The sequence below is a fragment of the Muntiacus reevesi genome, chromosome 2 (genome assembly GCF_963930625.1).
Source record: "Muntiacus reevesi chromosome 2, mMunRee1.1, whole genome shotgun sequence".
Classification (NCBI taxonomy): domain Eukaryota; kingdom Metazoa; phylum Chordata; class Mammalia; order Artiodactyla; family Cervidae; genus Muntiacus; species Muntiacus reevesi.
In genome coordinates this window covers 164,775,104-164,803,060 of record NC_089250.1, presented here as the reverse complement: position 1 = coordinate 164,803,060, position 27,957 = coordinate 164,775,104, and the positions used below count along the sequence as shown (strand labels likewise).

At 51.7% G+C, this 27,957-nt stretch overlaps 1 protein-coding gene across 1 annotated transcript; it reads right to left on the bottom strand.

The window, feature by feature from the left end:
• Positions 1-1,635: 1,635 nt before the first annotated feature.
• On the bottom strand, positions 1,636-27,957 carry GPR26 (G protein-coupled receptor 26). Its single transcript, XM_065920147.1, has 3 exons — positions 27,290-27,957; positions 17,194-17,307; positions 1,636-1,867 (listed from the first exon to the last, which is right to left on the bottom strand). The coding sequence occupies exons 1-3, from the start codon at positions 27,955-27,957 to the stop codon at positions 1,636-1,638; spliced, it is 1,014 nt and encodes a 337-aa protein (XP_065776219.1).

Sequence of the window (27,957 nt, the reverse complement as noted above, 5' to 3'; positions counted from 1 at the left end):
TGTGCCTCTGGCTCCTCTAAGCAGGTGTGAGTATACCTCCAGCTGCGACAGGGAGGCATCAAGGCTTCCAAGGCTGCGTCGGTCTCCATGGAAACTTAGAAACGAGACAGGAGTAGGCCAGGCTCAGTGATGTGTTTTCTAAATGAGGAGCTAACGTCAGTAAGACGCCATTTTTTCAAACATGCACACACTTGGCTATTTTTTTGATATTGGGGCCACTCGGCAATGAAAAGCATCAGGTTTTTCCTGGCTGGCCCCTGTGGAACGGGGTCCTCCTTTCCACGTCTCCAAAGTCAGGCTGTGCCCAGAAAAGGAAGGGGAGAAGGAGCCCTCTGGGCCTTTTGCCCCCATCCTTTCCACCCTGGAGGAACCGCTTGTTAGAGTGAAGGATGGAAAAATAACTGCTCTTAGCATGCACACATCATTCGAAATGGTAAAAAGACGAATGGGCAGAGAGCCTGGACCACTCATCTTGTTTTTACAAAAGAAAGATGGCGGTTGCTAGTGGCTCGGCATAGTTTTCCGAGTTATGGTTTTCGGTAAAAATTTCACTCTCCGATCATGGGCCCAGGGCACTTTCTGGATCACCTTGGGAAGCCTCTGCTGTCTGTTCATGACTTACAGAAACTAAGATATTGAACCCTAGGGATAATGGAACTAAGTGCCTTAAAATCAAGCTAAAAACCTGGTGAGGTCAGTTCTTCTCCAATCACCTCAAAGAACATGCTGGACAAGACACGTGAGACAAGGTGAAATGCTTCCTGCGAATTCAAGTCACAGACCAGGGTTTGGGGACCTGCCAGGCACGTTCCTCCATCCTCTTCTTGGCTCCAATAGTTACGACATGTGAATCAGAAGAAGATGACTTTGGGTCAGACTTCAAAGAACATTATTACATGTAGTACCTGCCTATTGAAAACCATTTTCATGCTAAGGTTGTCTACACACACACACGTTAGCTTTGGGGCAGGGGGAGGGAAGAGAGAGAGAAAAGTTGAATCCAATATAACCATGTCTAACGCAGCTTGTCAGCCACAGTTGGGTAACACTGGCTGTTAAACATTTTCCCCTTGGGCTTGGGGGCCCAAGGTCCTAGTTGAGCATAACTGAGTTAGTACCAGCTGAATAATATTTGGATTAAAGCAGCCACCACTGCATGTGGCCATGCCAGACGTGGGGCAAACGGCCACTGCCAACCTCGCTCTCGAGGTGACTGATGCCCCATGGAGGTCACCGCTTCTTTTCTGCATGAAGCCCGACGGTCCCGGGGTGAGCAAGGAGGTGGACACCATGCTTCCCCACCTTCCACCAGCACTGTGTGTCCTTGATCATGACTGCTCTGGGAGCGACTCCTGGGGAGTCTCTGCTGAGTCTCCGAGCTCAAAGGAGCTTCTCAGAAAGAAAAGCAAGAGCACACAGCACGTGCCTTGGTCATCCTTTGGTGATAAACGGGCAGTTCAACGTCTGCCCTGCAGGCACCAGGAACCAGGCTTCAGAGCCGCCCCAAGCCAGGGGTCCAGCATCCCTAGGCTCGGAGGTGGTGGCGGCTGGCCGTGTCCACCAAGCCCCGAGCCCCGCCCTTCCCTTCTTCTCACCAGCCGCCTCCTTCCAAGCTCTCCAGCGGAGCAACGTCCTTCACTCGGAGACCGGCAGAATGTTCTGGCTGTGGGAGTCCCGGGTGAGGCCGGAGGAGCGGAGCGATCGCCGGTGGAGGACCCTGTTCAGGATCTCTCTGCAGCTCTTGCGGTACTGGTGTCGCAGTAGGGAGTACACGAAGGGGTCGGACGCGGCCTTGCTGTAGGCCAAGCACTTGGACAGCACCCCCCAGTGGGAGCTGATGGGTACTGCAGAGGACAGCTCCACCAGCCTGTGGACAGACACCGGGAGCATGTTGGGTTATGACCGCACAGCCGGGCGATGCCCGCGCCCCCGCCCGAGCCCCGACCCCAGCTTCCGGTCGGAGCTTCGGAGTCTCTGAGGCTGCCTCCGCCAGTGACAAGGACGACAGCAGTAACAACCATTACCAGTGGTGGCCACTCACCAGGCACTTCTTTTAGGCCAGGTACTGTGCTAGTGATACACATTAGACACGATTTCATGGAACCCTGGAAGTTTAGACATCTCCATTCTACAGGTGAGGAAATCGACATCCAAGGACGTTATGTACTTTGCCAGTAAGCTGTGAAGGCGGGATTTGGACTCAGGTCTGTCTGATTCGGGAACCCAAGCTGATCTGAGAAACGCACTAAGAGTTTCATAGCATCCTGGCCACTGGCTCTAACTCTCCTGCTGACTTGTTCTGTGACCCTGGGCAAGTCATTTGCGTTCCTGGGGCCTGAATGTTTTATATGAAAAGCGAGAAGCCAGATAAGCTCATCTCTATGATCACTGCAGCCAGAATAGATGGATTCTTTGCTTCAGAAAATCCTAGCTCTGCCTTCCAAGGGAGGTTGCCTAGGAGGAAGGGCTGAAAACAGTTTTCCAAATATTCGGCAAAGCTCAAAGTATGTCTCACAGCAGGGAAGAATCTGCTGGTGAGAAAGGCTTCTTCCCAGGGCTGGGATCTGGGGGCCCCTGGCAATAGCAGCAGTAGGAGATGCCCTAAAGTGACCTCATTCTTTAGGAGGAGGTGAGGGAAGAGGCAGCTTCTGTGTCAAAGGGGCTCAGTTCTGAGACCCATCCAACAACTCCATTCAACAGTGCTAAGGTCATGCTGTGAGGGAGTGACATCCTTCCTCTATGTAAATGGAAAGAAAGTAAAATTCTCAGTCGCTCAGTCGTGTCCGACTCTTTTCAACCCTGTGGACTGTAACCTGCCCAGCAGAGTGTCCATGGAATTCTCCAGGCAAGAATACTGGAGTGGGGTAACCATTCCCTTCTCCAGGAGATCTTCCTGACTCAGAGATCAAACTGAAGTCTCCTACATTTCAGGGAGATTCTTTACCATCTGAGCCACCAGGGAATTCCCTCCAAATCAAGTCATTATGTCTTTTCTCCCAAATGCATCCTGAACCTTTGGCTAAAATTTGACATTAACCAGCATTAATATAAGGTACGAAAGGCCACAGAGCTGGGAGGGAGCTTGGAAATTATAAATTACCCTCTCCCCACCCACTGTCAAATGAATAAATCAAGGCCAAGAGAGGGAAAGAGGTTGCCCAACATCACACAGCAAGTCCGTGATGGAGGAAGATCCACGAACTCTGCTCAGACTGGGATCTGGCATCTGTATCCTACCTGGGAGGCGGGGTGAGGGAGGGGTCTTCAGGATGGAAGGCAGGGTGGCTCTCAGCGTGGAGGGCTGCCCTGGTGAGAACCCAGGTACCGAAAACACCCAGCTTGGGCTGCAACCCTGTGCTGCCAACTTGAGTGATTTTCCTGAAGTCTTCTTTGGGTTTATGTCATGAGGATGAGCTCATGAAAGGAAGGAGGAGGAAGGAAACTGATGGGGTGACATTCCCTGTTGCAATGATCCCTTTTTGAACAGGTCCTTGATGTCTCCATTCTGAGGCCCTTCTATCTGGCATCCTGTTTCCAGCACCGCTATCTGCCCTTGCCCTCCTACCCCGAGGGGGAATGGGGCCACGGTTCTGCTCCTCTCCTTGGGAGTCTGAATGGGGAAAAAATGGAGCTGTTGGCATTTGGGAAATCTGTACTTTTAAGAAATCTACGTTGGGCATAGTGTTGGAAGTTTTGGCCACAGCAATCAGAGCAGAAAAAGACATAAAAGGAATCCAGATAGGAAAAGAAGAAGTGAAACTCTCGCTGTTTGCAGATGACATGATCCTCTACATAGAAAACCCTAAAGACTCTACCAGAAAATTACTAGAGCTAATTAATGAATATAGTAAAGTTGCAGGATATAAAATTAACACACAGAAATCCCTTGCATTCCTATACACTAACAATGAAAAAACAGAAAGAGAAATTAAGGAAACAATACCATTCACCATTGCAACAAAAAGAATAAAATACTTAGGAGTATATCTACCTAAAGAAACAAAAGACCTATACATAGAAAACTATAAAACACTGATGAAAGAAATCAAAGAGGACACAAACAGTTGGAGAAACATACCGTGTTCATGGATTGGAAGAATCAATATTGTCAAAATGGCTATTCTACCCAAAGCAATCTATAGATTCAATGCAATCCCTATCAAGCTACCAACGGTATTTTTCACAGAATTAGAACAAATAATTTCACAATTTGTATGGAAATACAAAAAACCTCGAATAGCCAAAGTAATCTTGAGAAAGAAGAATGGAACTGGAGGAATCAACCTGCCTGACTTCAGACTCTACTACAAAGCCACAGTCATCAAGACAGTATGGTACTGGCACAAAGACAGAAATATAGATCAATGGAACAGAATAGAAAGCCCAGAGATAAATCCACGAACCTATGGACAGCTTATCTTTGACAAAGGAGGCAAGGATATACAATGGAAAAAAGACAATCTCTTTAACAAGTGGTGCTGGGAAAACTGGTTAACCACTTGTAAAAGAATGAAACTAGAACACTTCCTAACACCATACACAAAAATAAACTCAAAATGGATTAAAGATCTAAATGTAAGACCAGAAACTATAAAACTCCTAGAGGAGAACATAGGCAAAACACTCTCCGACATAAATCACAGCAAGATCTTCTATGACCCACCTCCCAGAATATTGGAAATAAAAGCAAAAATAAACAAATGGGACTTAATGAAAATTAAAAGCTTTTGCACAACAAAGGAAACTATAAGTAAGGTGAAAAGACAGCCCTCAGATTGGGAGAAAATAATAACAAATGAGGAAACAGACAAAGGATTAATCTCAAAAATATACAAACAACTCCTGAAGCTCAATTCCAGAAAAATAAACGACCCAATCAAAAAATGGGCCAAAGAACTAAACAGACATTTCTCCAAAGAAGACATACAGATGGCTAACAAACACATGAAAAGATGCTCAACATCACTCATCATCAGAGAAATGCAAATCAAAACCACAATGAGGTACCATTACACGCCAGTCAGGATGGCTGCTATCCAAAAGTCTACAAGCAATAAATGCTGGAGAGGGTGTGGAGAAAAGGGAACCCTCTTACACTGTTGGTGGGAATGCAAACTAGTACAGCCACTATGGAAAACAGTGTGGAGATTTCTTAAAAAACTGGAAATAGAACTGCCATATGACCCAGCAATACCACTTCTGGGCATACACACTGAGGAATCCAGATCTGAAAGAGACACGTGCACCCCAATGTTCATCGCAGCACTGTTTATAATAGCCAGGACATGGAAGCAACCTAGATGCCCATCAGCAGATGAATGGATAAGGAAGCTGTGGTACATATACACCATGGAATATTACTCAGCCGTTAAAAAGAATTCATTTGAATCAGTTCTAATGAGATGGATGAAACTGGAGCCCATTATACAGAGTGAAGTAAGTCAGAAAGATAAAGAACATTACAGTATACTAACACATATATACGGAATTTAGATAGATGGTGGCGATAACCCTATATGCAAAACAGAAAAAGAGACACAGAAGTACAGAACAGACTTTTGAACTCTGGGGGAGAACGTGAGGGTGGGATGTTTTGAAAGAACAGCATGTATATTATCTATGGTGAAACGGACCACCAGCCCAGGTGGGATACATGAGTCAGGTGTTCGGGCCTGGTGCACTGGGAGGACCCTGAGGAGTCGGGTGGGGAGGGAAGTGGGAGGGGGGATCGGGATGGGGAATACATGTAACTATATGGCTGATTCATGTCAATGTATGACAAAACCCACTGAAATGTTGTAAAGTGATTGGCCTCCAACTAATAAAATAATATTAAAAAAAAAAAAAAAAAAAAAAAAAAAAAAAAAAAAAAGAAATCTACGTTGGGAAGTGATGAGTATAAAGGAACCAAAACCCCTGAGTCTAGAAGTCACACCTAATAATAACAATGAAATAGTGGAATGCCAACACATTGTCGCTATGTGATGCCAAATTGCTTTTCCAAAATGTCTAGTCTTCTCCATATAGATAAATTCAGTCTGAGCATTTGAGCTCTCCTAAGAGAACTTATTAAGAGTCAAATAGCATCAAACCATCCAGCAAGATAAAAATTATTATTTGCAGATTCTGTAGATTTCACAGAATAAAATTTTTGAGGACAATTTAAAATTTCACCATTTAGATAATTAAGAGGTAAACTCTATTGCATTTACTTCTCAGAGATTTTATGTCCAGTTTGAACATGCCTGGCTCAATAATAACAGCTCGCAGTTGAGTATCTCCTTTGGGCCAAATAGGAGATGTGCACACTCTCTAATCCTACAGTTATCCTCTGCAGAAGGTGTGTCATTCGTCCCACTTTACAGATGAGGAAATCAAGGCTCAGAGTGACTGTGCAACAAGCCAGCATCTCCTCAGTGGGAAGGCCAGTTGTATCTAACTGCAGCCCACGTCTTGCCTGGGTACCATACTGGGATTCAAATCTCTGCATTGCTGGTTGGACAGGGTGAATTCTGGGGTCCCTCCCGGCCCTGAGAACTCCCCTTCCGTGAAGTTGCGCTGCGCTACCCAGCACTTCTGTCATCCCCTGTCCACACTGCGCAGGACTTCTATTCCGAAAAGCCAGCATCTGGCCTTCACAAGGCCTCCAGGCAAAGGGATGCTTCAGATCAGCCTGGGCCTGGGCACTGCTCCCACGGGGCCCCCGGGCCAGGTGAACCTAGGAGGCTCCTTTCTGTGACCGGATGTGGCTGCTGACCTGCTTTCTGATTTTCCTGTGCATGGGGACCCCCCTGCCATGTGCCTACCATGGCTGGCTTTGTTCTGTTCCAGCTCTGACAGTTCCAAGTCCCTACTGCTTTAGGGGCCTGGACAGGGGCAGGGGTTTCTGTGATGCTACAATTGCTTCTTTCTAACTTCATATCTGGGCAGGGGATGGCCATGTGGTCCCCTCCAGATGACCTTTGAGAAAGGGAATGCTCCAGCCTGTCTTCCCATGCCAGGCCCAGTCACCTCCTCTGAACACCCTCCCCTCCAGGAAAGGGACATTATTATTCCGATCAGTCGCAGTTTCCTCGTGAGCAGGGTCACCGTGTGCTCAAAGTGGCCTGCCACGCTCTGCCTCTCCTCTGCCACTGCACATGATGGATTATTGAGCTCCCCTGTCCTGCCCCTGCCCGCAGGTCTGACCCAAGAGCCCTGAGTTTAGGGGTTATTGGCTCAGGTGTTAGTTAATTAAGGGGGACTTGGTTTCCTTTCTCCCTAGCCCTCTGTTGTAGGTTGAACTATGTCTCCCCAAATTCACAGGCTGAAGTCATAACTCTCAACACCTCAACTGCTGCTGCTGCTGCTAAGTCACTTCAGTTGTGCCCAACTCTGTGTGACCCCATAGAAGGCAGCCCACCAGGCTCCGCCATCCCTGGGATTCTCCAGGCAAGAACACTGGAGTGGGTTGCCATTTCCTTCTCCAATGCATGCATGCATGCTAAGTTGCTTCAGTCGCATCTGACTCTGTGAGACCCCATAGACGGCAGCCCACCGGGCTCCTCTGTCCATAGGATTCTCTAGGTAAGAATACTGGAGTGGGTTGCCATTTCCTTCTCCAAGCAACATCTCAGAGTGGAACCTTATTTGGAACCAGGTATTTTGCAAGTGTAATCGGTTAAGATGAAGTCCTGCTGGAGAAGGGTGGGCCCCTAAGCCCATGTGATGACCGTGTTCTTACAAAAGGGGGGAATCCGGGCACGGATGCATGCAGAGAGAATGCCACAAGATGAAGGCAGAGATGGGGTGATGCTTATGAAGCCAAGCTACACTAAAGATGGCATGTAAACCATCAGAAACTCCAGGGGGCTGGCGGGGAGGCCTGGAAGAGCCTCCCTGGCGGCCTCGGAAGGACCCGCCTGGTCGACCCCTTGATCCTGAACTTCCAGCCTCTAACTGAAGCCTCACAGTTCTACTATTGAAGTTGCTCACAGAGCAGCAGCTGGCTACAGCGGCAGGGCTGGGAAACAGACCTATGTCCGCTGAGGAGCCTGTGTGTGTGCAGAGGGTGTTAGGCAGATCTGGTTGTTCATGGGCCCCTGGTCATAACACCCGCATGGCACCAAGCCCTTTGGAGCTCCTGGAGCCCGTGGGCACCGAGGGTCAACTCTGCGATCGGCAGAGGTCAGCAGCCCCCGGAGCAGGACACTGTCCCTTCCTTCCCCTCCAGGAAGCAGGGTTTTTTCCTTCCACAAGCAGGGCTCCCTGCCCCCTGCCCCCACTGTCCATTAAACACCAAGGTGACTTTCCAGGTCCTGCCTGAGGTGTGTGCCCGAGAAACCTCTGCCATCGGGCAGTGTGCCGGGGGAACATTTACGCTTCTGTGCTTTGAATGCACACGTGCCTGTCCTGGACAACCTTGCCACAGCTCCCCCGAGGAGCCCTTGGGCTGAGCGCACACAGGCTGGGCGGTCGGTCAGGCTGGGGACTGAGGAGGCCGCTTTCCTGAGCATCTCGGGTGGCTCAGAGATGGCTGTGAGCCCCTGGGGGTACCAGGGCACAGCCTGGCTGGGGTGGGAGCTGTGAGATGCTGCAGGGTGTCACTGCTGCCAAGTTGGAAGCTGAGTGTGGAGACGGGTGTTTATCTGACTCAAGGTGACCCAGAGCAGACACCCGTGGTCCTGGCCTACCTGCCTGTCCCCACCTCTGGACCCTCTTTGCTCTGTATTTGTTCAGGCGGACCCCTCCAGGGAGCAGCTCCCCTCTCTGAGGACAAGGCCCTCTGATCCGGGTCCCAGGGAGGTCTCTGGGCTGGCTGTCACAGCAGAGGGCTCACAGTCGGGAAGCCGCCCCCTCCGCCTTCACTCACAGGGACCTCTCACCCCACCCGGCAGCCTGGCCACCCTAGTCCCGGAAGGAGGATGGAGGTACCCTTGCCAGGACTCCCGGGCAGTCTCCAACCTCCCCCCACCTGGAGAAACCAGTGTCTCAGCTCTGGTTGTCGATAGTAATCTGCAAATAAACTGAATTCTGGGGGAGAGAACAAGACCAGCAACACCAGTAATCCCAGGCCCAGCTCCTCCTCTGGGTCCTCAGAGGCTCAGAGCTTTGACAGCTGCTTTCACAAACAGGGTTCCAAGCTCCCCTGACAGTGTCCTTTGCCCTTCACACGACAGGGCGGGACCTGAGGCAGAGTGACAGGCCGAGGCCATGTGGCCTGGGCATGGGAGAGCCAGGATTGAACCCTGGACCGTGGGTGCCAGGTGGCACCTCCCAGCCCCTTGAATCAGTACTAAGGTGCAGCAAGGGCCTTCACTTTCAACCCTTGAATTTAAAGTGGTAAATTGGCGCCCCCTCTTCACACCTCCATCGTATCTCCCACACACGCACTCACACACACACTCACACATGCACACACATGCACACGCTGTGCATCAGTACAGCACGAGCCACAGAACATCCTTTGGGAAGCAACCCCGATATCTCTCAAAGACATCTGGGGAATATGGTCTGTGTATGTGAAGACATGTAAGTAACAAGCTAGGCTTCCCTCGTGGCTCAGCTGGTAAAGAATCTGCCTGCAATGCAAGAGACCCAGTCCCTGGGTTCGGAAGATGCCCTGGAGAAGGAAATGGCAACCCACTCCACTCCTCTTACTTAGGAAATCCCATGGACAGAGAAGCCTCATGGGCTACAGTCTATGGAGTTGGAAAAGAGTTGGACACGACTAAACAACAAGCTGAGCTTTAAATGTTCATGAGACATTAGCATGGAAAAGGCCTTTGATTAATAGAATATTAACACTGGGCATATTAAAGCCCTCTGCTGTCATAATTCCATGACTCTGAAAAGCCACAGTAATGCTGCTGTCAGATCCACAAAGGCCTTGAAGCCCCACTCCGATGATCTGGGACAATCATAATTACTTGTAAGCATATATCACTGGGGAGACGATAGCCTTACAAATGCTTCTAGAAAGTGCATGCCAATTCAGGAAAGTGTAATTCGAGCTGCTGGATGAGAATCTGTTGCAGGTCCTCACACTCTGCTCACACACTCTGCAAAGAGCCAGGCTTGGCCCACTAGGGCTTTTGGTGTAAGTGTATGAATAGAAGGCAGTGACCCCTATTAAGAGTAAGGGTGGGGGGACTTCCCCAGTGGTCCAGTGGTTAAGAATCTGCCTTCCAATGCAGGGGACGTGGGTTTGATCCCTGGCTGGGGAACCAAGATCCCACACGCCATGCCTTAGGGCAACTAAGCCCATGTGCCGCACCTACTGAGACCACACATTGCATCTAGAGAGTCCATATACTGCAACGAAAGATCCCATGTGCCACAGTTAAGGCCCGACGCAGCCAGACAAATAAAAAGAGTGAGGGTAGAGGTTTCCAATGCACTCCTCTGTCATCTGACATGCCCCAAAATGCAGGTGCAAGGGGCTTTTTGGTTGGTTGGTGCAATGCGGGAATCTGAGAGGTATGCATGCATGGTCAGCATTGGGCCACCCAAGTCTGCTGACTCCAGCTGCCAGCAGTGATGGCCTCTGGGCCCGACTCCAGGTCCACACAAGCCGCTGTCAGCCTGGTGGGAGGTCAGAGGTGACTCCATGCAAACATTGCTGCTTCTAGTGAAAGGACTCACTCACCTACCTGCTTTTTGTTTTTTTTTTTCCACCTACCTGCTTTAACCCACAGGAGTCTGGATACTATGTTCGGGTTCACGTCAAGATACCTGGGCCTAGGAAGTTGAATCAAAAGCCCGCAGACAAACATTTCTATATTTTCAGTGCCTGGTCCCCAGGCTTTGGAGATGTAACATGGTTGCAGGGCTAAATTTTTGCCAACAGGCCTGGCACTGGCCTTGAACCCTTGGATCTGCCAGTCGCTACTGCTATGGCCGTGGGCCACTCATCTCACCTCGTTGACCCTCAGTAAATGGCAATTCTAGCACTCACCTTGAAGGCGAGCTGTACAGAGTACAATCAGGTAGGTGCTGGTATATCCTGACTGCACTATAGGTGTTGAATAGTGATAGGTATGGTTATGAAAGGCCTTCCCAGGTGACTGCTAATGGTAAAGAAACTGCCTGTCAATGCAGGAAACATAATAGACAAGGGTTCAATACCTGGATCAAGAAGATCCCCTGGAATAGGAGATACGAACCCACTCCAGTATTCTTGCCTGGAGAGTCCCATGGACAAAGGGCTACAATCTGTAGGGTCACAAAGAATCAGACACGACTGAAGTGACTTAGCACGCATGCATGGTTATAGAGACTCCACATCCTCCAATAAGGGAAGTCTGAGAATCTATTTGAAGACTTGAGTGGTTCTTAACTCAAGAATGGTGCTTCCTGATCTGAGACAGTTATCAGGCAGATGTGGACAGACTGGGGATAAGGAGAAGGAGCCCCCTCCCCGCCAGCTGGACCTTCCTGATCAGCTCAAATTGGGGGCAGATGTCACAGCACAAGTTCCTTCTCTTTCTTGATATTCTGATTCTGCTAGCTCCCAGTGTTTGACATGGCTGATCTAACATCAACCCACAGGCTTGCCCATGTCTCCACTCATGAGAGGAGTAGCAAGGCAGGCTGCATAGACGGAGGTTGTCCTTGGGGAGTTACCGGAAATAGTAGTATCTGTACTGACGGCTCAATGAGAGGTTTAAGTACCACTCGAGCACCTTGATCTTAATCCTCACAGAAGCTGCAGCTTTGTGGTTCTGAGTGGGTCATGGCAGCAAATGTCTTCCTACATCCTCTGGGAGGAAGGAGACACCTCCATTCGGGGCAAGGGGCCCCACGTGTGGGCTTTGGCTCCAGGCAGACCCTGGCTGGAACCCTAGCCGAGTCACTCACAGGATTGGCCTCAGAATCCATCTCAACAACTGTGCTGGCTTGTCACGTGCAGTGGATCCCAGTTGGCCTGCAACCAGCTCACTCTCCCTGGACGAGCGACTGCTAGAGAAACTACCATTTCCATAACCCAAGGCTCTAGGTCTTCCATGGGGAATCATCTCCCACAAGAAATTAAATTATCAACTACCTATCCAGAACAGAGCTTGACTTTGCCTCTGAGATGAAGGCGATTGTGTCCACACTCAGAAACCAGCTTGGGAAGAATAGGAGAAGAATCAACTGTCACCAAAAATATGAGCGGTCCTGATTCCAGTGCTGGGGATAGTGGCGGGTACACTATGAGGAAGGCCTTGCGTGGGTTATTTTATGCATTCCTTCCTAGAGTCTGACATCTCCCTACAATAAGTGTGCAGTTCTCAGCCCTGACTCAGTGTATACGATGGGAGAGTTTGGGTCCGGCTCCTTGGAGGTGGGGGTCAGAGCAAATTCTGCCCCACCCCCAGTCTACCCCAACCTCACCTGTTTTAGCAGTTCCACCACCCTGGCATTGGAGGTGTAGGTCGGGTGTGACCCTGGACTTACCCAGCACACACCTGGAGCCCATAAGGTCCCCTGCACGTGATGTGCAAGTTCACACATGCCCTTCTCCCTGGGGTGTGCCTGGGGCCCTTGCTACCGCAAAGACCAGGCCCCTCGTGGGACTCTGTCTTCAATCATGGAAGGGGAGTGGGGGTAGGGTGTGGGCAGGGGAAGGTGGTTTCAAGATGGATGTCATTTTAAGAGGATTAGCCACAAGGATCTGCTGGCCACAAAGTCCCTCCCCATCACCCTGTCTTGGGACCTGACGTCCCCTCATTCAGACCCTTGGAGGACTCCTGCCTTGATGCCTTTGATCTACAGAGGAAGCCACTGATTTGGCCGTTGTTTATTCTTGCCCATCTAGATGCCGCACTGAACAGGGTGCTGGACAGGGGAGGAGGGGAGGGAGGGCGTTCTGAGCGCTCTGGGAGTGCAGCCAGAAGGACCATCCCAGGAACCAAAGTGCTCCTGCTCAGAAAAGAACAATCTAGAGAGGTCAAGCTCGCTGGTGGCTCAGATGGTAAAGCGTCTGCCTGCAATGCAGGAGACCAGGGTTCGATCCCTGGGTCGGGAAGATCCCCTGGAGAAGGAAATGGCAACCCACTCCAGTATTTTTGCCTGGAAAATTCCACGGATGGAGGAGCCTGATGGGCTACAGTCCCTGGGGTTGCAAAGAGTCAGACATGACTGAGTGACTTCACTTTTTTCAGAAGTCAAGGGGAAGAGGGAGCTGGGAATAAGAACACGGGCATGCCTGGACCCCAGATTCTCTGACTAGAGGCCAGCACTATCCGACAGAAAGAGAAGGTGAACCACAGGTGTGAAAAGAAACATGTGAAGTTAATGTTAATTACAAACCTTATTTAATTCAATATATTCAAGATTTCACTAAGGAATCAATGTGAAAAGTTTAAATTATACACATATTGGTGGTTTAGTAGCTGGTTGTGTCCAACTCTGGCTACCCCGTGGACTGTAGCCCACCAGGCTCCTCTGGTCATGGGATTTTTCAGGCAAGAATCCTGGAGTGGGATGCCATTTCCTTCTCCAGGGGATCTTCCCAACCCAGGGATAGAACCTGTGTATCCTGCATTGCAGGCAGATTCTTGGCTGCTGAGCCACCAGGAATCTCATATATACATATGTGTGTGTAGTCGTGCTAACTCTTGGAAACCCAGGATGCATGTCATACCTACAGCACATCTCACTTTGGACAAGTCATGCTCAAGTATTTCAGTGGGACCCGTGGCTGGTGGCTCCCCTGTGGGGCTCTAGACCTGGCCCACGCTGTCCCTTCTGCTGGGATTTTCCCCCAGCATAGCCACGCCCACTTCACTCACTCCTGTCTCAGAAGTCTCAGATGTTTCTGGATCAGATGCCGTGTCGTGGTGGTCCATCCAGGTGGGAGGGCCATATCTACAGGGTCACATGCCCCTCACAGGGGGTCTCCTGCAGAACCTCACCAGGCCATGCCTCCCCTAAAGGGTCTCCTTCAGGCTCCGCACAGAGAAGGTGCTGGGGAAATATGCGTCAAAATGAAATGACGGTAAGTTTTCATGCTTTGGTTTTTCCAGTGGTCATGTATGGATGTGAGAGTTGGACTCTAAAGAAAGCTGAGTGCCGAAGAATTGATACTTTTGAACTGTGGTGTTGGGGGAGACTCTTGAGAGTCCCTTGGACTGCAAGGAGATCTAACTAGTCCATCCTGAAGGAAATCAGTCCTGAATATTCATTGGAAGGACTGATGCTGAAGCTCAAACTCCAATACTTTGGCCACCTGATGTGAAGAACTGACTCATTTGAAAAGACTCTGATGCTGGGAAAGATTGAAGGCAGGAGAAGGGGACGGCAGAGGATGAGATGGTTGGATGGCATCACTGACTCGATGGACGTGAGTTTGAGTAAGCTCTGGGAGTTGATGATGGACAGGGAGGCCTGGCGTGCTGCAGTCCATGGGGTCGCAAAGAGTCAGACACGACTGGGTGACTGAACTGAACTTGCATGTTTTCTGAGCTTGGCTTAGGATGGTTCCTTTGCACACAGGAAAGTCAAGGCAGTGGCTGGATGGGGTGGTGGCAGTGGGGCGGGGGAGGGTTTCGCAGAGGTTTCCTAAGCATCGCTTTTCCTCCCCTGTAAGTTGCCATCTGTCCCCACAAAAGATGAACAGTTTTATGAGTGTTTTTTTAAAGTCCAAATGCACCATGTCCATTTGGAGAGAACATATTGAGTTGTGAACCGACCGTCAATTTCACTGAAACCGTTTTTTGTTTTTTTTTTTCCTGGGCACCATTAGAGGGAAGCAAGCTATAATCAGAAAAAAGGAAAATTTTGTGGGGAAATGCGATTAAGCCAGGGAAAATCCAATAGCTTAAATTTGGAGTTGAATTACTTTTTGTCCTCTGAAGGTTCAAGTTCACCTCATTAGCCCGCAAGTCCCCTTTACTGTGGGAGCTAAGAGAAGGGGTGTCTACATGCCTTCCCTTCCCGATTCATCTCTCCTCCCTCTATCTAAGCCCCTTTAGTTCACACACCAGCCAGTCCCAGGCCAGGCACCGTGGCTGGTGCGTGTAGGGGAGGGAGGGTGGATGCATCCAGACCAAGCCTGTGACACACGCTCGCTCCCCAGGCATGAAGCCCTTGAACGCTTACAACAACCCTAAGGGGCAGGCACTGCTCACTTCTGGTTTATAGATGACAGGTTGGAAGCTCAGAGAGGCACTATCACTGGCCCAAGGTCACACAGCAAGCGGGAAGTAGAGGAGCTAGAATTTGAACTCCAGAGCCCAGGCGGACAAACTCAGCAGCCCACCCTCAGAGAGCAACTGAAACCCACTCTCCTGTGTTCTGCCTGGGTTTCATGTCCCACAGAAACCCGCATCTCTGCAAGTTCCGACATCCTGGCTAGACATGGCAGACCTACACCAGGGGCTCCCACCCAGGGGTGGTTCTGGTCCCCAGGTTGCCTAGATCTGTCAGTGTCTGGAGACATTTCTAGTTGTCAAAACTCAGAGCAGGGGGAAGAGTTGCTGCCGGTGGGCAGTGGTAGATGACAGAGGGGCTGCCAACATCTCATGATGCACAGGTCACCCCCACCCACAACACGGACTGTCAGGAGTGCTGAGGTCTAGTGGGTAGTTCCAGAAGGAAGAACTGATGGATCTGCTCTGCTCAGGACAGACTCGTCCAGAGACCTGCAGACAGTCTAACATCCTACGTTTAAAGTAAGAGGCAAGCCCACTAGCCTTCCCCCAGAGGGAGTGGCTACCACAGAAAAGACAGTGAGAGATGCTCTGGGCTTGTGCTGTCTGGAGAAGAGAAGACGGGCGCTGCTGAGGGGGAGCCCGGCTCACTGCCAGCCCATCAGCAGGGCCCCTGGGACAGACGTCCTCCTGGACTGCAGAAAGCAGGATTGGCAGCGTGGGTGGAACTATGGGGAGCCAGGTTTCAGCTCAGTGTGAGGACGGACAGGGAGAGACAGAGGGACCTGGGCAGTGAGCCTCTCCTCCCTGGAGCACCATCCTTCTCTGGGGGGTGGCGAGGAAGGGCATCCCTTCCAGGTCCCAGCCACCTGGGGATGCAGGAAGATGCTGGGTGATACTGAGGGTGCTGAGGGATGCTGGGGGATACTGGGGATGCTGAGGGATGCTGGGGGATTCTGGGGGATGTTGAGGGATGCTGAGAGATTCTGGGGGATGCAGGAGGACGCTGGGGGTAGCTGGGGGCTGCTGAGGGCTGCTGAGGGATACTGGGGATGCTGGGGGATACTAGGGATGCTGAGGGATGCTGGGGGATGCTAGGGGATGCTAAGGGATACTGGAGGTGCTAGTGGATACTGAGGAATTCTGGGGAGGCTGAGGGGAGGCTGAGGGGAGGCTGAGGGATGCTGGGAGATGGGCCATAGGCTCTCTCTTTCTCTCTCTCTCTCTCTCTCTCTCACTCACACACACACACATGCACACAAAACCCTGCACAGCTCCTACTGCCCAGGTTCAACATCCACTTTCCAATAGAACATCAAAATCTTTTATATTTTCACCTTTCCAAATACTTAAGCCATTTTGGATATAAATTTGTGTGTGCAGGGGTGTTTCCTCTCCAGTGAGCAAAACTGAGTGGGTAATACTTTTTTTTTTTTTTTTCCTGGCTACAACATGTAAGGAAAATTCTGCAGTTGGAGGAGGTTGGCTTCTGGAATGTACATCCCTGAGGCCATGGTACTGCAACCTTGACTGGCATGGGGGGTGGGGACAGGGAGAGGACGTGACAAGCCACAACACCTGGATTCACAGCGGCAGATCCCGGAGCCGTGGGACGGGTGGGCCCCTATGGCTGGGCACGGAGCATGTGCCCTGCTCCCTGGGCAGGTGGCACCTGCCGATCAGGGTGTCTGGGCCGGGGATTCCAGGCAGGGCTCTCCTGCACTCAGCGGGCAGTAAGAACCCACCCCCTGCAGGCTGTTTTCCCCCATCTCTTCTCCCTTGTCTCCTCCTTTAGAGCTTCCTGGGTTTGGGGACTGAACGTCAGAATGATGTGCTTTGAAATCAAGTGGGGAGTCTCATCACCTTTCGGTCTTAAGTTTAATCCAGAAGAATCTGAGTCTGAAAAGCAAAAGCATATGGCCTCCTTCTCCCTCATCTGTCAAGTTCATTTTCATCCTCTGATCCACCCTCTGGAAAACATGTGGCCAAGAGAGGCCCACCACGGCTAAAGGCCACACAGGCCGGCATGGCTCTCTGGAGCCCCGCCCCAAGCTCTGGGTGCGCCGGCCAAGCTCACCTGGTGATCACGTAGGGCGCAAAGCATACGAGGAAGGTGCCTATGAAGGTGCTGATCTTCCTGCTGGCTCGCTGCCGCCGCCTCTTCTGCTCCTCCAGACAGCGTTCCCGCACACTGCACACAAGAGGGGGAAAGGTGAGTCCCGGGGGGGCCAGCCAGTCACAGGGGCTCACTATCGCGCATGCAGGTGGTGGCCGTGAGGGCGGGAACCTGGCCACGGAGCCAGAGAGACGCGCGCTCAACTGGGCTGTGAGCACGTGACCTGGGGTACCTTGTCTGACATCACTGGGTCATCATCTGCAAAACATGGACAGTAACACAATGAAGCTCTGCACACAGGGCCAAGGGGAGGGTGGGACCCACTGGGAGATTAGGACTGACAAATACACACTGACGTGAAAGTGAAGTCGCTCAGTCGGGTCTGACTCTTTGCGACCCCATGGACTGTAGCCTACCAGACTCCTCCGTCCGTGGGATTTTCCAGGCAACAGTACTGGAGTAGGTTGCCATTTCCTTCTCCAGGGAATCTTCCTGACCCAGGGATCGAACCCAGGTCTCCGGCATTGCATGTAGGCGCTTTACCATCTGAGCCACAAGGGAAGTCCTGGTAGGGTATACACTACGATGTGCCAAATAGATAAGCTCGTGGGAAGCTTCTGGACAACAGGGGTACCTCAGCGGTGCTCTGTGATGACCTAGGGGGTGAGCTGGGGGGTGGGCTGGGAGGGAGCCGCTAGGGGGAGGGGATTGACACAACAGTGTAAAGCAATTGTTCTCCAATTAAAAAAAAAGAGAAATGAGATAAAATGTTGCAAAAGGCTGCTTTGAGAATTAAATGCCTGAAGCAAAAAAAGCAATTAGCACAGTGCCCGAGCAGGTGCAAATAAACACTCCCTGGGTAGTATCTCTAATTCTTCCTTTTACCTTATCTAATTCTGGTCTCTAATTCTTTATCTTTTGATCCTGCCCGGTGGGTGTTACTTGTCCTGCTTTACAATGAAGACCACAGTTGCAGAATTTGAATGCGTGTCTGGTGACTGGAGGCAGGTTCCCTCCAGCTGGGGCAGCCTGGACCTTGCGTGCAGTGTGGCCCGGGCTTCCTTTCCTCCACACCTTCAGCCCTATTTATTCCACCCCAAAGCCCCAGACAGCCCAGGGCTACAGACATCACATTATCAGGTGACTGAAGAAGTTACCTGATTCCTTCAGAGATGAAACTCGGTGAAGATACAAGACCATTGAGTCCCTGGAGAATCGGGGACACAGCTCTGAAGATGCCCACCTGCACCTCTAACCACACCCTGTTCCTGACTCCGCTCTGCTCCCCGCCTTTCGAGAACTGACATCTCAGACCAGCTGCAACCCCTTTCCTGCAGCCTCATGAAAATGAACAAGCAACAGCCAGGCTGGCTATCTCCACAAGCGAGGCGTCACGTCCTCCAGATTACAGGGCCCGACGTGGCCATGTGTTCCTGCTGTTTGCTTATTTTTCTTCACAATTAAAAAATATACTGATTTATTTTAATTGGAGGATAATTACAATATTGTGATGGTTTCTGCCATACATTAGTATGAATTGGCCACAGGCATACATTAAAATAAATGACATGATTGCGGAAGTGGACAGGGAAGAAGACTGTGGACAGAGTTATCCAGGAGTGAAGATAACTTGGCAGAAGTCAGGCCGGGGCTGCAGTGTGTGCATGCGTGCATGTTCAGTCTCCCAGTTGTGTCTGACTCTTTGCGGCCTCATGGACTGTAGCCCACAAGGCTCCTCTGTCCATGGGATACTCCAGGCAAGAATACTGGAGTGGGATACCATTTCCTTCTCTAGGGGATCTTCCCAATCCAGGGATTGAACTTGCATTGCCTGTGTCTCCTACATTGGCAAGAAAATTCTTTACTACTGAGCCTCTTGGGAAGCCAGGCTGCAGTGACCTGACACCAAAATAGGTCAGTCTGTTCAATGAAAGCAAGGAGTGGGGAGAACGTTCATGAGCCAGACTCGTGAGCAGCATGAACACCAAGGCAACCCCCACTTCCTTCCACAAGAACCAACATCTTACTAATTAATCAAGACTCTATCAGATTTCTGATCACAGATGGACAAGTCCATGTTGGTTTGGACTGGTCCCCTAAAATTCCTGCAGAATTTTTTTTCTCCCTTGATTGTATCCTTCCAGGAATTTAGAAAGCTGAGAACTGGAGTCTGGCCCAGTACAGACAGATTTCATACTGGCTGAAATTTATTACTCATGAATTAATTTCTAATAACTCATATCAATAGCCACCCACATTTCTTGAATCTTTAATATATGCACCATCTTAGATACTGTGATAGGGTTCATTTGCATTCATTGATTTGATACTCACATCTCTATAAGATAGTAAGTAAAGTCACTCAGTCGTGTACGACTCTTTGCAACCCCATGGACTGTAGCCCACCAGGCTCCTCCATCCATGGAATTTTCTAGGCAAGAATACTGGAGTGGGTTGCCATTTCCTTCTCCAGGGGATCTTCCTGAACCCAGGTCTCCCGCATTGCAGGCAGACGCTTTACTGTCTGAGCCCCCAGGGAATCCCAATCCTACAAGATGAGGACTGATAAAACTGTAATCTTCACTGTTTCAGATAAGGAGACTGAGGCACAAAGAAGTAAAGTAACTTTCTCAAGATTGCACAGTGATCGGGAGAAGGTGGCAGAAGGGTGACCGACCTGCCTGGGGTAATCAGGACTGTCCCAGGTTTAGCACTAGAAGTCCTGCAGCCTGGATGGGACACACAGGACCCTCTGGTTTTCAAACAGAGGATCTCACATCTGAGGACCAGTCTCTGTCTCCGGCAACCCAGAATAGTTGGTCTCCCTAAGTGATGGCAGTAGTTGAACCCAGGTCATCTGACTCTGAGTGTCACCTGTCAACTCACTGAGGTCATTACACCTCCCTGAGGATGTATGTACATCATCTCTTTCAGAAAATCTGAAGCATACATACAACCAAGGAGGCAGAGGACAGAAGGGCGATATTGCCTAAAGTCACATAGCAAGAGTCATCGTCAATCTCTTCACTTTCCAGTTACACCTGGGTGTCTGTAGCATCTTCTTGCAAAGACCTCTGGCTCTTGTGACTTGTGCAGATACAAGTGGGCATGGAGAGAAGGCACGGGTCCCTACTCTGGAGGTCTGGGTGCAGTGAGGTGACCAGCACATCTTGCTATGCCTGAGACGGTCTCGGTTTTCAAGCTCAAAGTTACACATCCTGGGAGCCCTCGCAGTCCCAGGCCAATCAAGACAACAGTCACCCTCGCGGCGTGTCTGGTACCTTCTTTACAACACAGGACTGCTTGTTTTAATAATGAAATCCTTCTCTCAAAACTCGGTGCAATCAATGTAGGAATTGCAGGAGATGTGGGGGTGTGAGCTGGGAGTCCCAAGTCATCGCAGTACACTCCCCGTTGAAAGGAGTATAGGATTCTGGACATCTCCTTGAAGGTGAGGATCAAGGTCATACTGTAAATGACTCATCAAGGGGCAGCAGAGAAACTGGTGGTGACCCTGGAAGCTGGCCCTCCTCCGGGGTGTGACCCCCAACCATATTTTCCATTTCTCAGACATTTTAGAGTAACCCTGGTCAGTGAACAAGCCCTGGCTATGTGTCCTAGTCACAGCTGTGCCCTCACAGCTGTGTGGCCTCAGGGAAGTCACTCAACCTCTCGGAACCTGGTTCCTCATTTATCGGAGGTGGATTTCACAGGACTACAGCTAGAGAGGCCACTTAGCAGGGACAGAAGTGACTCACCTGCTACCCAGCTCTGGAGGAGGGAGCAGCTTCCTCTGCCCCCCATCCCCACCCCTGAGGGGGGACGTGGGTTCCTGCTGAGGACCTGAGGACCCAACTGTCTCCCCAGGAAGAGCATCTCTTCCTCCCACCACACCAGACAATCCTGCCCCTGAGCCTTGAGGAATATTTAAAGACAGACGTTGGTTAAAGCTTTGAAGGTCCTCAGAAGGATAAACAGAAACATCTCAGGGACTCTCCAAGGAATAAAACAGACCCTTCGGAGGCTAGTATGCTCAAGGGCACTCTTCATTGTAAAAACCTGTGGGGAATTCATTTTATCAGTTCCTGCAAAGCTCTGTGTAGGAGAGAAGGATTAAACAGCGCACCCACAGACACATTCCTTCTTTGAGTTCCCACATTACGAAGCTCAACATCTTGTACCCAGAAAAACGTAACGGGAGTATGCCATTTGAATTAATGAGCAACCCTTAAGAAAATTAATACTCAATCATTTTAAAGTGACCTTATCAAAAGAGACGATAGTAGAAATCTGCTCTAGCACAGATTTTTTTAAAGCTGAGACTTAAGAATCTTGAGCCTTTCAGTCAAAGCAAGGCTTATCAATAGATGCCAAGCTGTGAACCCTTCCATGGCCTGGAGTCCTTTCTGATTAATACTGAGTTAATACTAACACACAAGTAGCACCAGAGCCAGACCTCTGGGCTTAAATCTGTGCATCTTGCACTGACCTGTTGTGTGGCTTTAGGCAAGTTACACAGCTCTTTGAGCACCAGCCTCTTCATTTCCAAAATGGGGACAATGCAAGTGCCTGTGTGGCAGGATCCTATTGAAACTAAGTAAGTAAATGCCCCAGAAGGAGCTAAGACAGGGCTCGACTCAGAGTCAGCACTCATTCCGTGTGGATCCTAAGGACTGTTCATCCCGCACAGATCTGTGAAACAATGGCTATGGTCCAGCACTACCTTGAAGCCCCATACTCCCTCCCACTGGAAAAATTCTCTTCCTACATTTACGAGAGAGCGCGCACTGGGACTAGACACTGTTGCCAGTAAGGTCTGAGCTTGAGTGTGGGCTCCCACGCAGTGCAGAGGGTGAGAGGCTCGAAGCTCTCTTGGCCAGGTTCATTGGCCCAGAGTGCAAGCACATTGCAAGTGTGTGTGTGTGTGTCTGTGCGCGTGCATGTTGGGGGGGGGGGAGGAGTTGGTCCCAAAGGCCGTGACAAGACACAGCCTTCCCTTGAGCCAAAAGGAGACGGGCTCTCCAGCATGGTAACATGTGGGGTCAAAGACATGTTCCCCAGGAGGCTTCAGGAACGGGGCAGAGGGATGGATAACCCTGGGGATATCTGAAAAGTTAGCACATGAGGTGACTGTGGCTAAAACATGTGGGGTGGGTCCTGACTGACCCCCAGAGGACAGCAGCTGGCCCAGGACTCAGAGAGACATCTGGATTTGCCTTCTGGCTTTTAGGAAAATGAAACAAAAGGCTAGGAAACAGGTGGGCTGATGGTGGAGAAAAGCCTCGAGTTTGGGGTCAGGACTGGTGTGAGCAATCCTGCCCTGAGATCTGAAAAGTGGGGGCCTGTCCTGGGCCCTGTATACTAAGGGGCCCAGGTCTTCCCAGGAAATGAAGAGTTTGGGGCTAAGGGGATGCGCACACTCAGAGCCCACATGCTCCATCCTAGACCAAGCTCGGTGTGTGTGTGTGTGTGTGTGTGTGTGTGTGTGCGCGCTAAGTCACTTCAGTCATGCCCCACTAGTTGCAACTCTGTGGACAGTAACCCACCAGACTCCTCTGTCCATGGGATTCTTGAGGCAAGAGTACTGGAGTGGGTTGCCATACCCTCCTCCATGGGATCTTCCCGACCCAGGGATCGAACCCAAGTCTCTTGTGTCTCCTGCATGGGCAAGCTGGTTCTTTACCACTAGTACCACCTGGGAAGCCCAGACCAAGCTCTAGGGACATGGAATTTTTTGCCCAAATGCCCTGGTCCTGCTTCCAGAAGGTGTGCAGGCATCATCCTTGGGCTCATCCTCCTAAGGGTGGACTGTGCCACCTCTGTGCTTGGCTGGAGACCAGAGACATGGCGTCTGTGACCAACACATGGACGCAAATCCGCAGTGTCCACCTTGTACACAGAGGCCTCTTTCTGTGCTGGGGGACCCAGGCTGGGAGACGAGGCAGGCTGGCTGTGTGCACAAGGCCAGTTCTGTTCTCCCCGCCGCATCCAAGCAGCCTGAGAACCCTCAGTTTGAACGCAGCCTTGCAAAGCATTATAATGTGTACTTCTCAAGGCAGAAGGCTACAACATCTTTCATTTAACAGTTTGTAAGCCCCGAAGAATTGATGCTTTTGAACTGTGGTGTTGGAGAAGACTCTTGAGAGTCCCTTGGACAGCAAGGGGATCCAACCAGTCCATCCTAAAAGAAATCAGTCCTGAATATTCATTGGAAGGACTGATGCTGAAGCTGAAACTCCAATACTTTGGACACCTGATGCAAAGAACCGACTCATTTGAAAAGACCCTGATGCTGGGAAAGACTGAAGGTAGGAGGAGAAGGGGATAACAGAGGATGAGATGGTTGGATGGCATCATCGACTCAATGGACATGAGTTTGAGTAAACTCTGGGAGTTGGTGATGGCCAGAGAGGCCTGGGGTGCTGCAGTCCATGGGGTTGCCAAGAGTCAGACATGACTGAGCAACTGAACTGAACTGAACTGAAGTTGAATTTAGAATTTCTCAATATTCATGTAGATGGCTTGTGAAACTCCATTTGCACTATCGCCACATAATCCATAAACCTTGGGGCAGACCTAGGTGTGAGGTTTGGGTGGAGTCACAATCTAGGTCTGTTAAATATGGCAAGTGCCCCCTCTTCCCTGGGGGTCGAAACTTTCATCTACAAGATCAACAGCATGGGGAGGGCCCTTCGTCCAGCTTTGCACAGTTCTGACGCTCTCTGGCTCAGCTCTCACCCTGTAACCCCTGATCACAAGAATGTGTGCTTCACCAAAGGTCCAGTCTGAAGTCATGAACCAGTGCTGGCGAGTGGTGCCCTCAGCTGGACGCGGAGAGCAGGGCTGCGGCATCAACACCAGGGGTCCCCATGTAGGGCCCCCCATCAGGGCTCCCCATCCAGGGCTCCCCGTCCACCTCACTGGGGGCACCAGAGACAAGATCTGACTATAGTCGGCTCCAAGTTGTGATCTGGGAGACCTGAACCCAGTAGACGGAGTGGTTAGAGACCAGATGGATAAAAACTATTAGTAATTCCCAATTCCTTCACGACTGCAGTAACCCGAGAGCCCACTCCAGAAAGACAGGAGTAGAGGCGGTCTCTCAGGGTTCCTGATTCGACTTAGAGCAGAGAGTCCCTGACCTTGAGGTGGTGCTGAAGCAGAGGAATCCAGCCCATCATCCTCCCTGTCAAATGCTCCGCAGGAAGAGCCGGCATCACTCAGGAGCTTCCTGACAAATGCCACCCTGGGCCTCAGGGAAACTCAAAATTAAGTCCCAGGAGGCCAGCAGAGTGGTGGCTCTGAAGGGAATCTTCCAAAGTCACCTTGACCCGCCACCCTGCACAAGCAAGCCTGACTTCTACTGATCGGGACTGGACTCCCCCAGCTCCCAGCACCAACTGGCCCTGGAAGCTGCCTGAAGCCTTAGTGCCAGAGGTTGGGGGGCCTAGGGGCAGCCTCCTCCCCCGCTACCCCAGAGCTAGCTCTGCCGTTTCTCACTTGTGGGGAGGAAGAGTTTGGAGCCTCCAAGAAAGAAGCCTGCGGATCCACTGTCCGAGAGCTGGCGCCCTCCTGTGTGGCCACCGCCCATGCTCTCCCCCTGGGAGTGGACCCCATAGAAAAAGGCAGGCTGTGGTCGCTGAAGGGACAGTGCTGTCGTGCCCGCCCACTCCTCGGTAACCTCAGGCCAGCCTCCGCCAGCGGGGCCTGTTGGAATCAGGAAAAGACAATCCCCCCAACCCCCAGAAAGCCCTTCCTCTCCCTACTGCAGGCTGTCCTTGCTCCTTGGCCCTGCAGGACCCCAGGGCTCTGGGAAGAGGGTTTCCTTGGGGCATCCTGGGGCTCAGAAGCAGTGAACATCACCCTGGAGGGTGTGGAGGATGGAAGAGAGGCCCAGAGGCCAGCAGAGCAGCGGCCTCTTCTCCTGACTCCCCTGGGAGCTCTCTCTGTGGTGTCTGGTCTGGAGTCCATGAGACATCTGCAAGATTGGAGGCGACCCAGGTGGCGCAGTGGTAAAGAATCTGCCTGTTAATGCAGGAGACGCAAGAGATGCAGGTTCGATCCCTGGGTTGGGAAGATTCCCCTAGAGGAGGAAATAGCAACCCACTCCAGTATTCTTGCCTGGAAATTTTCATGGACAGAGGAGCCTGGCGGGCTACAGTCCATGGGGTCACAAAGAGTTGGACATGACTGAGTAGCATCTTAAATGGGCTGAAAAGGAGCCACCGTCCTCCTGTTCTGGAAGTTGAAGGGAGAGAGGCGATGGGGTTTGTACAGTTCTAAATAAGAACTGATTCCTTTCCCAGCTGATTCCCTCCTCCACTGTTAGGTTCTCGACGAGTGGGCTCACTCGTTCAAGTTCCGGAAGTTAAACACTGCCTACAGCTTCTAGAGCACTCCCTGTGAGTGTCCCAGGGAAGATGCATCTTCTTAAGTGAGGTCTCTCACCCCAGGGTGATGGGAAGGGGAACAGCGCTGCGATCCTTAAGTGACACTGACCCACGCACGGCCACGTGCCGCGAGGCAGGGCGAGGCTTTGCGTTGGTGCATGAGCGCCACACCTGTGGTCTGTTACACATGCAGCTGACACACGAGCATGCAAGCCTGTGTGTGAGAAGCTCACATGCTTTCATACATGGTTCACACGCCCTGGTGACTTTCACATGGACGTGGTGTACATGATTCTGGGAGGAAGATTCTGCAACTAGAAGCTCTGGGCCAGCATGTAATCTGCAAGGACCATCCTGAGGGGAACAGTGAACATAGGCTTACATGCTCTTCTGTGTTCAGACAGAGTGAAGCTCAAGGTCTTTGTTTTTTTGCCCATGCGCAGAATAACTCAGAACTGAACGAGCCTTTGGTCAGACTGACTCCCCTCACCTAGGCGCTTGCTTCTCCCCGACCGGGGAGGCATTCGCACCCTGGGGACCGAGCTCCCTCCCTGGCCCCTGGCCTCCCATGCACTGATCCTCTCTGCCTGCCTCACTTTTCATGCCATCTTGACACCAAACCCCCACTTCGAGGGTCTGGAGCATCAGGACATAAAATAGCAGAGTCTACAGAACAGGGACCCAGCAGCAGCTCCCCTCCTCACTCCCCTCTCCTGCTGAGGAAAGCCAAGGTGCTCTCGGAACAGCTCAGCTAAGAGTCTTTCCGCCTTCTGTCCCCGAGAGGCTCGGGGGTAGGGGGATGGTAGGACTTGCTGGGGTCGGGGAAGGGGAGGCACCCCAACCCGCACTGCCCGGCCGGAGCTGCCTTCCTGAAAAACAGCAGCCAGGGGAGGATGGAGGTGGGTAGGCAGGTTTCACCATGGGAGCCTCAGGATGACACCCTCCCTCTGCAGGGACTCCAAATCCAGGGGACACCAGAGGGCGCTGTCTGGGAGGGGCAGGAGGACCACCCCCACCCCCACCCCCAGAGCCCCTCAGAGGCCCCTTTAAGGACCACAGAGGAAGGGGCCGCCCAGGACTCACTCTCTTCCTCCCTCCCTCTCTCGCTGGCTCGCGGGCACACACACACACACACACACACACACACACACACACACGAGCAGGAGACAGAGGCAGTGCCAGGCACCGGAGAAAGGAAAGAGCCAGCAGAGCGGCACGCTGCTGTCTGAAGAGCTCTTAGTAGCACCCCAAGCATCCCGGCCAGGCTCTCAGGGCCTGATGAGAGCCGTGCAAAGGCCTTCAGCAGTGAACAGAGATCACTGCCTTCCCATATGCTGCTACTTAAAGTGAACACTACACACGTAAAATAAGAAGTCCAGCAAAGTTCCGATTCTCTCTGGTTTCCATCCCGATGAGTCATGGAACGTATGCATTCATATCTCACCCACCTTTTGGGTGGTCCTGCTTGGTTGATGCTCTAAGCATCTGTCTTGAGACCCACAACGTGGCCCCATTCCCCCACCTCAGTTTTCCAAAGAGGACACAGAGGCTAGGTGTTAAAGGGGCTTGCCCAAAGCTGCACTATGGAGCATGGGGGGAGTCAAGGACCCTGTTTCCCCGCAAAGATCCCCCCCCTCCTCCACCGAGTCCCCTGCCCGCGCCCTCACCTGGGGTGGATGTCCACCAGCAGCACGAGCGTCTGCATGGTGATCACGTCGATGCGCTTGCAGTGGAAGCGGGCCACCTTGAGCACCTTGCAATATGTGCAGCAGAGCACGACGAAGGAGAGCAGGAAGCTGAGCGCGTGGAAGACGCCCGTGAAGACGGCGAAGCGCAGGCGCTCGTCGGGCCGCCGGCTGCAGAGCGTGCAGGACGCGTAGAGCTGGTGGAAGCCGAGCCAGGACAGGGCGAGCGCGGCGGCCGGGAAGGTGAGCGCGTGCAGCCACGTGTAGGCCACCATGAGCGCGGCGTCGCGGAGGCGCATCTTGGCGCGGTAGCTCAGCGGGAAGACCACGGCCACCCAGCGGTCGATGCTGAGCGCGGCCATGCTGAGCATGGAGTTGGCGGCCAGGAAGGTGTCGAGGAAGGCGGCCAGGCGGCATAGGCGGTCCCCGGCCGGCGGCCGCTGGGCCACGACGCCGGCCAGCGTGAGCGGCATGTTGACCACGGTGCACAGCAGGTTGCCGCACGTGAGGTTCAGGGTGAAGAGCGCCGGCGCCTGGCGGCGGATGTCGGCGCTATGCAGCAGGCAGAGCAGCACCAGCGCGTTGGACAGCAGCGAGACGCCCATCGTGCCCACCAGCAGCCCCGCCAGGCCCGCGTCCCACGAGTTCAT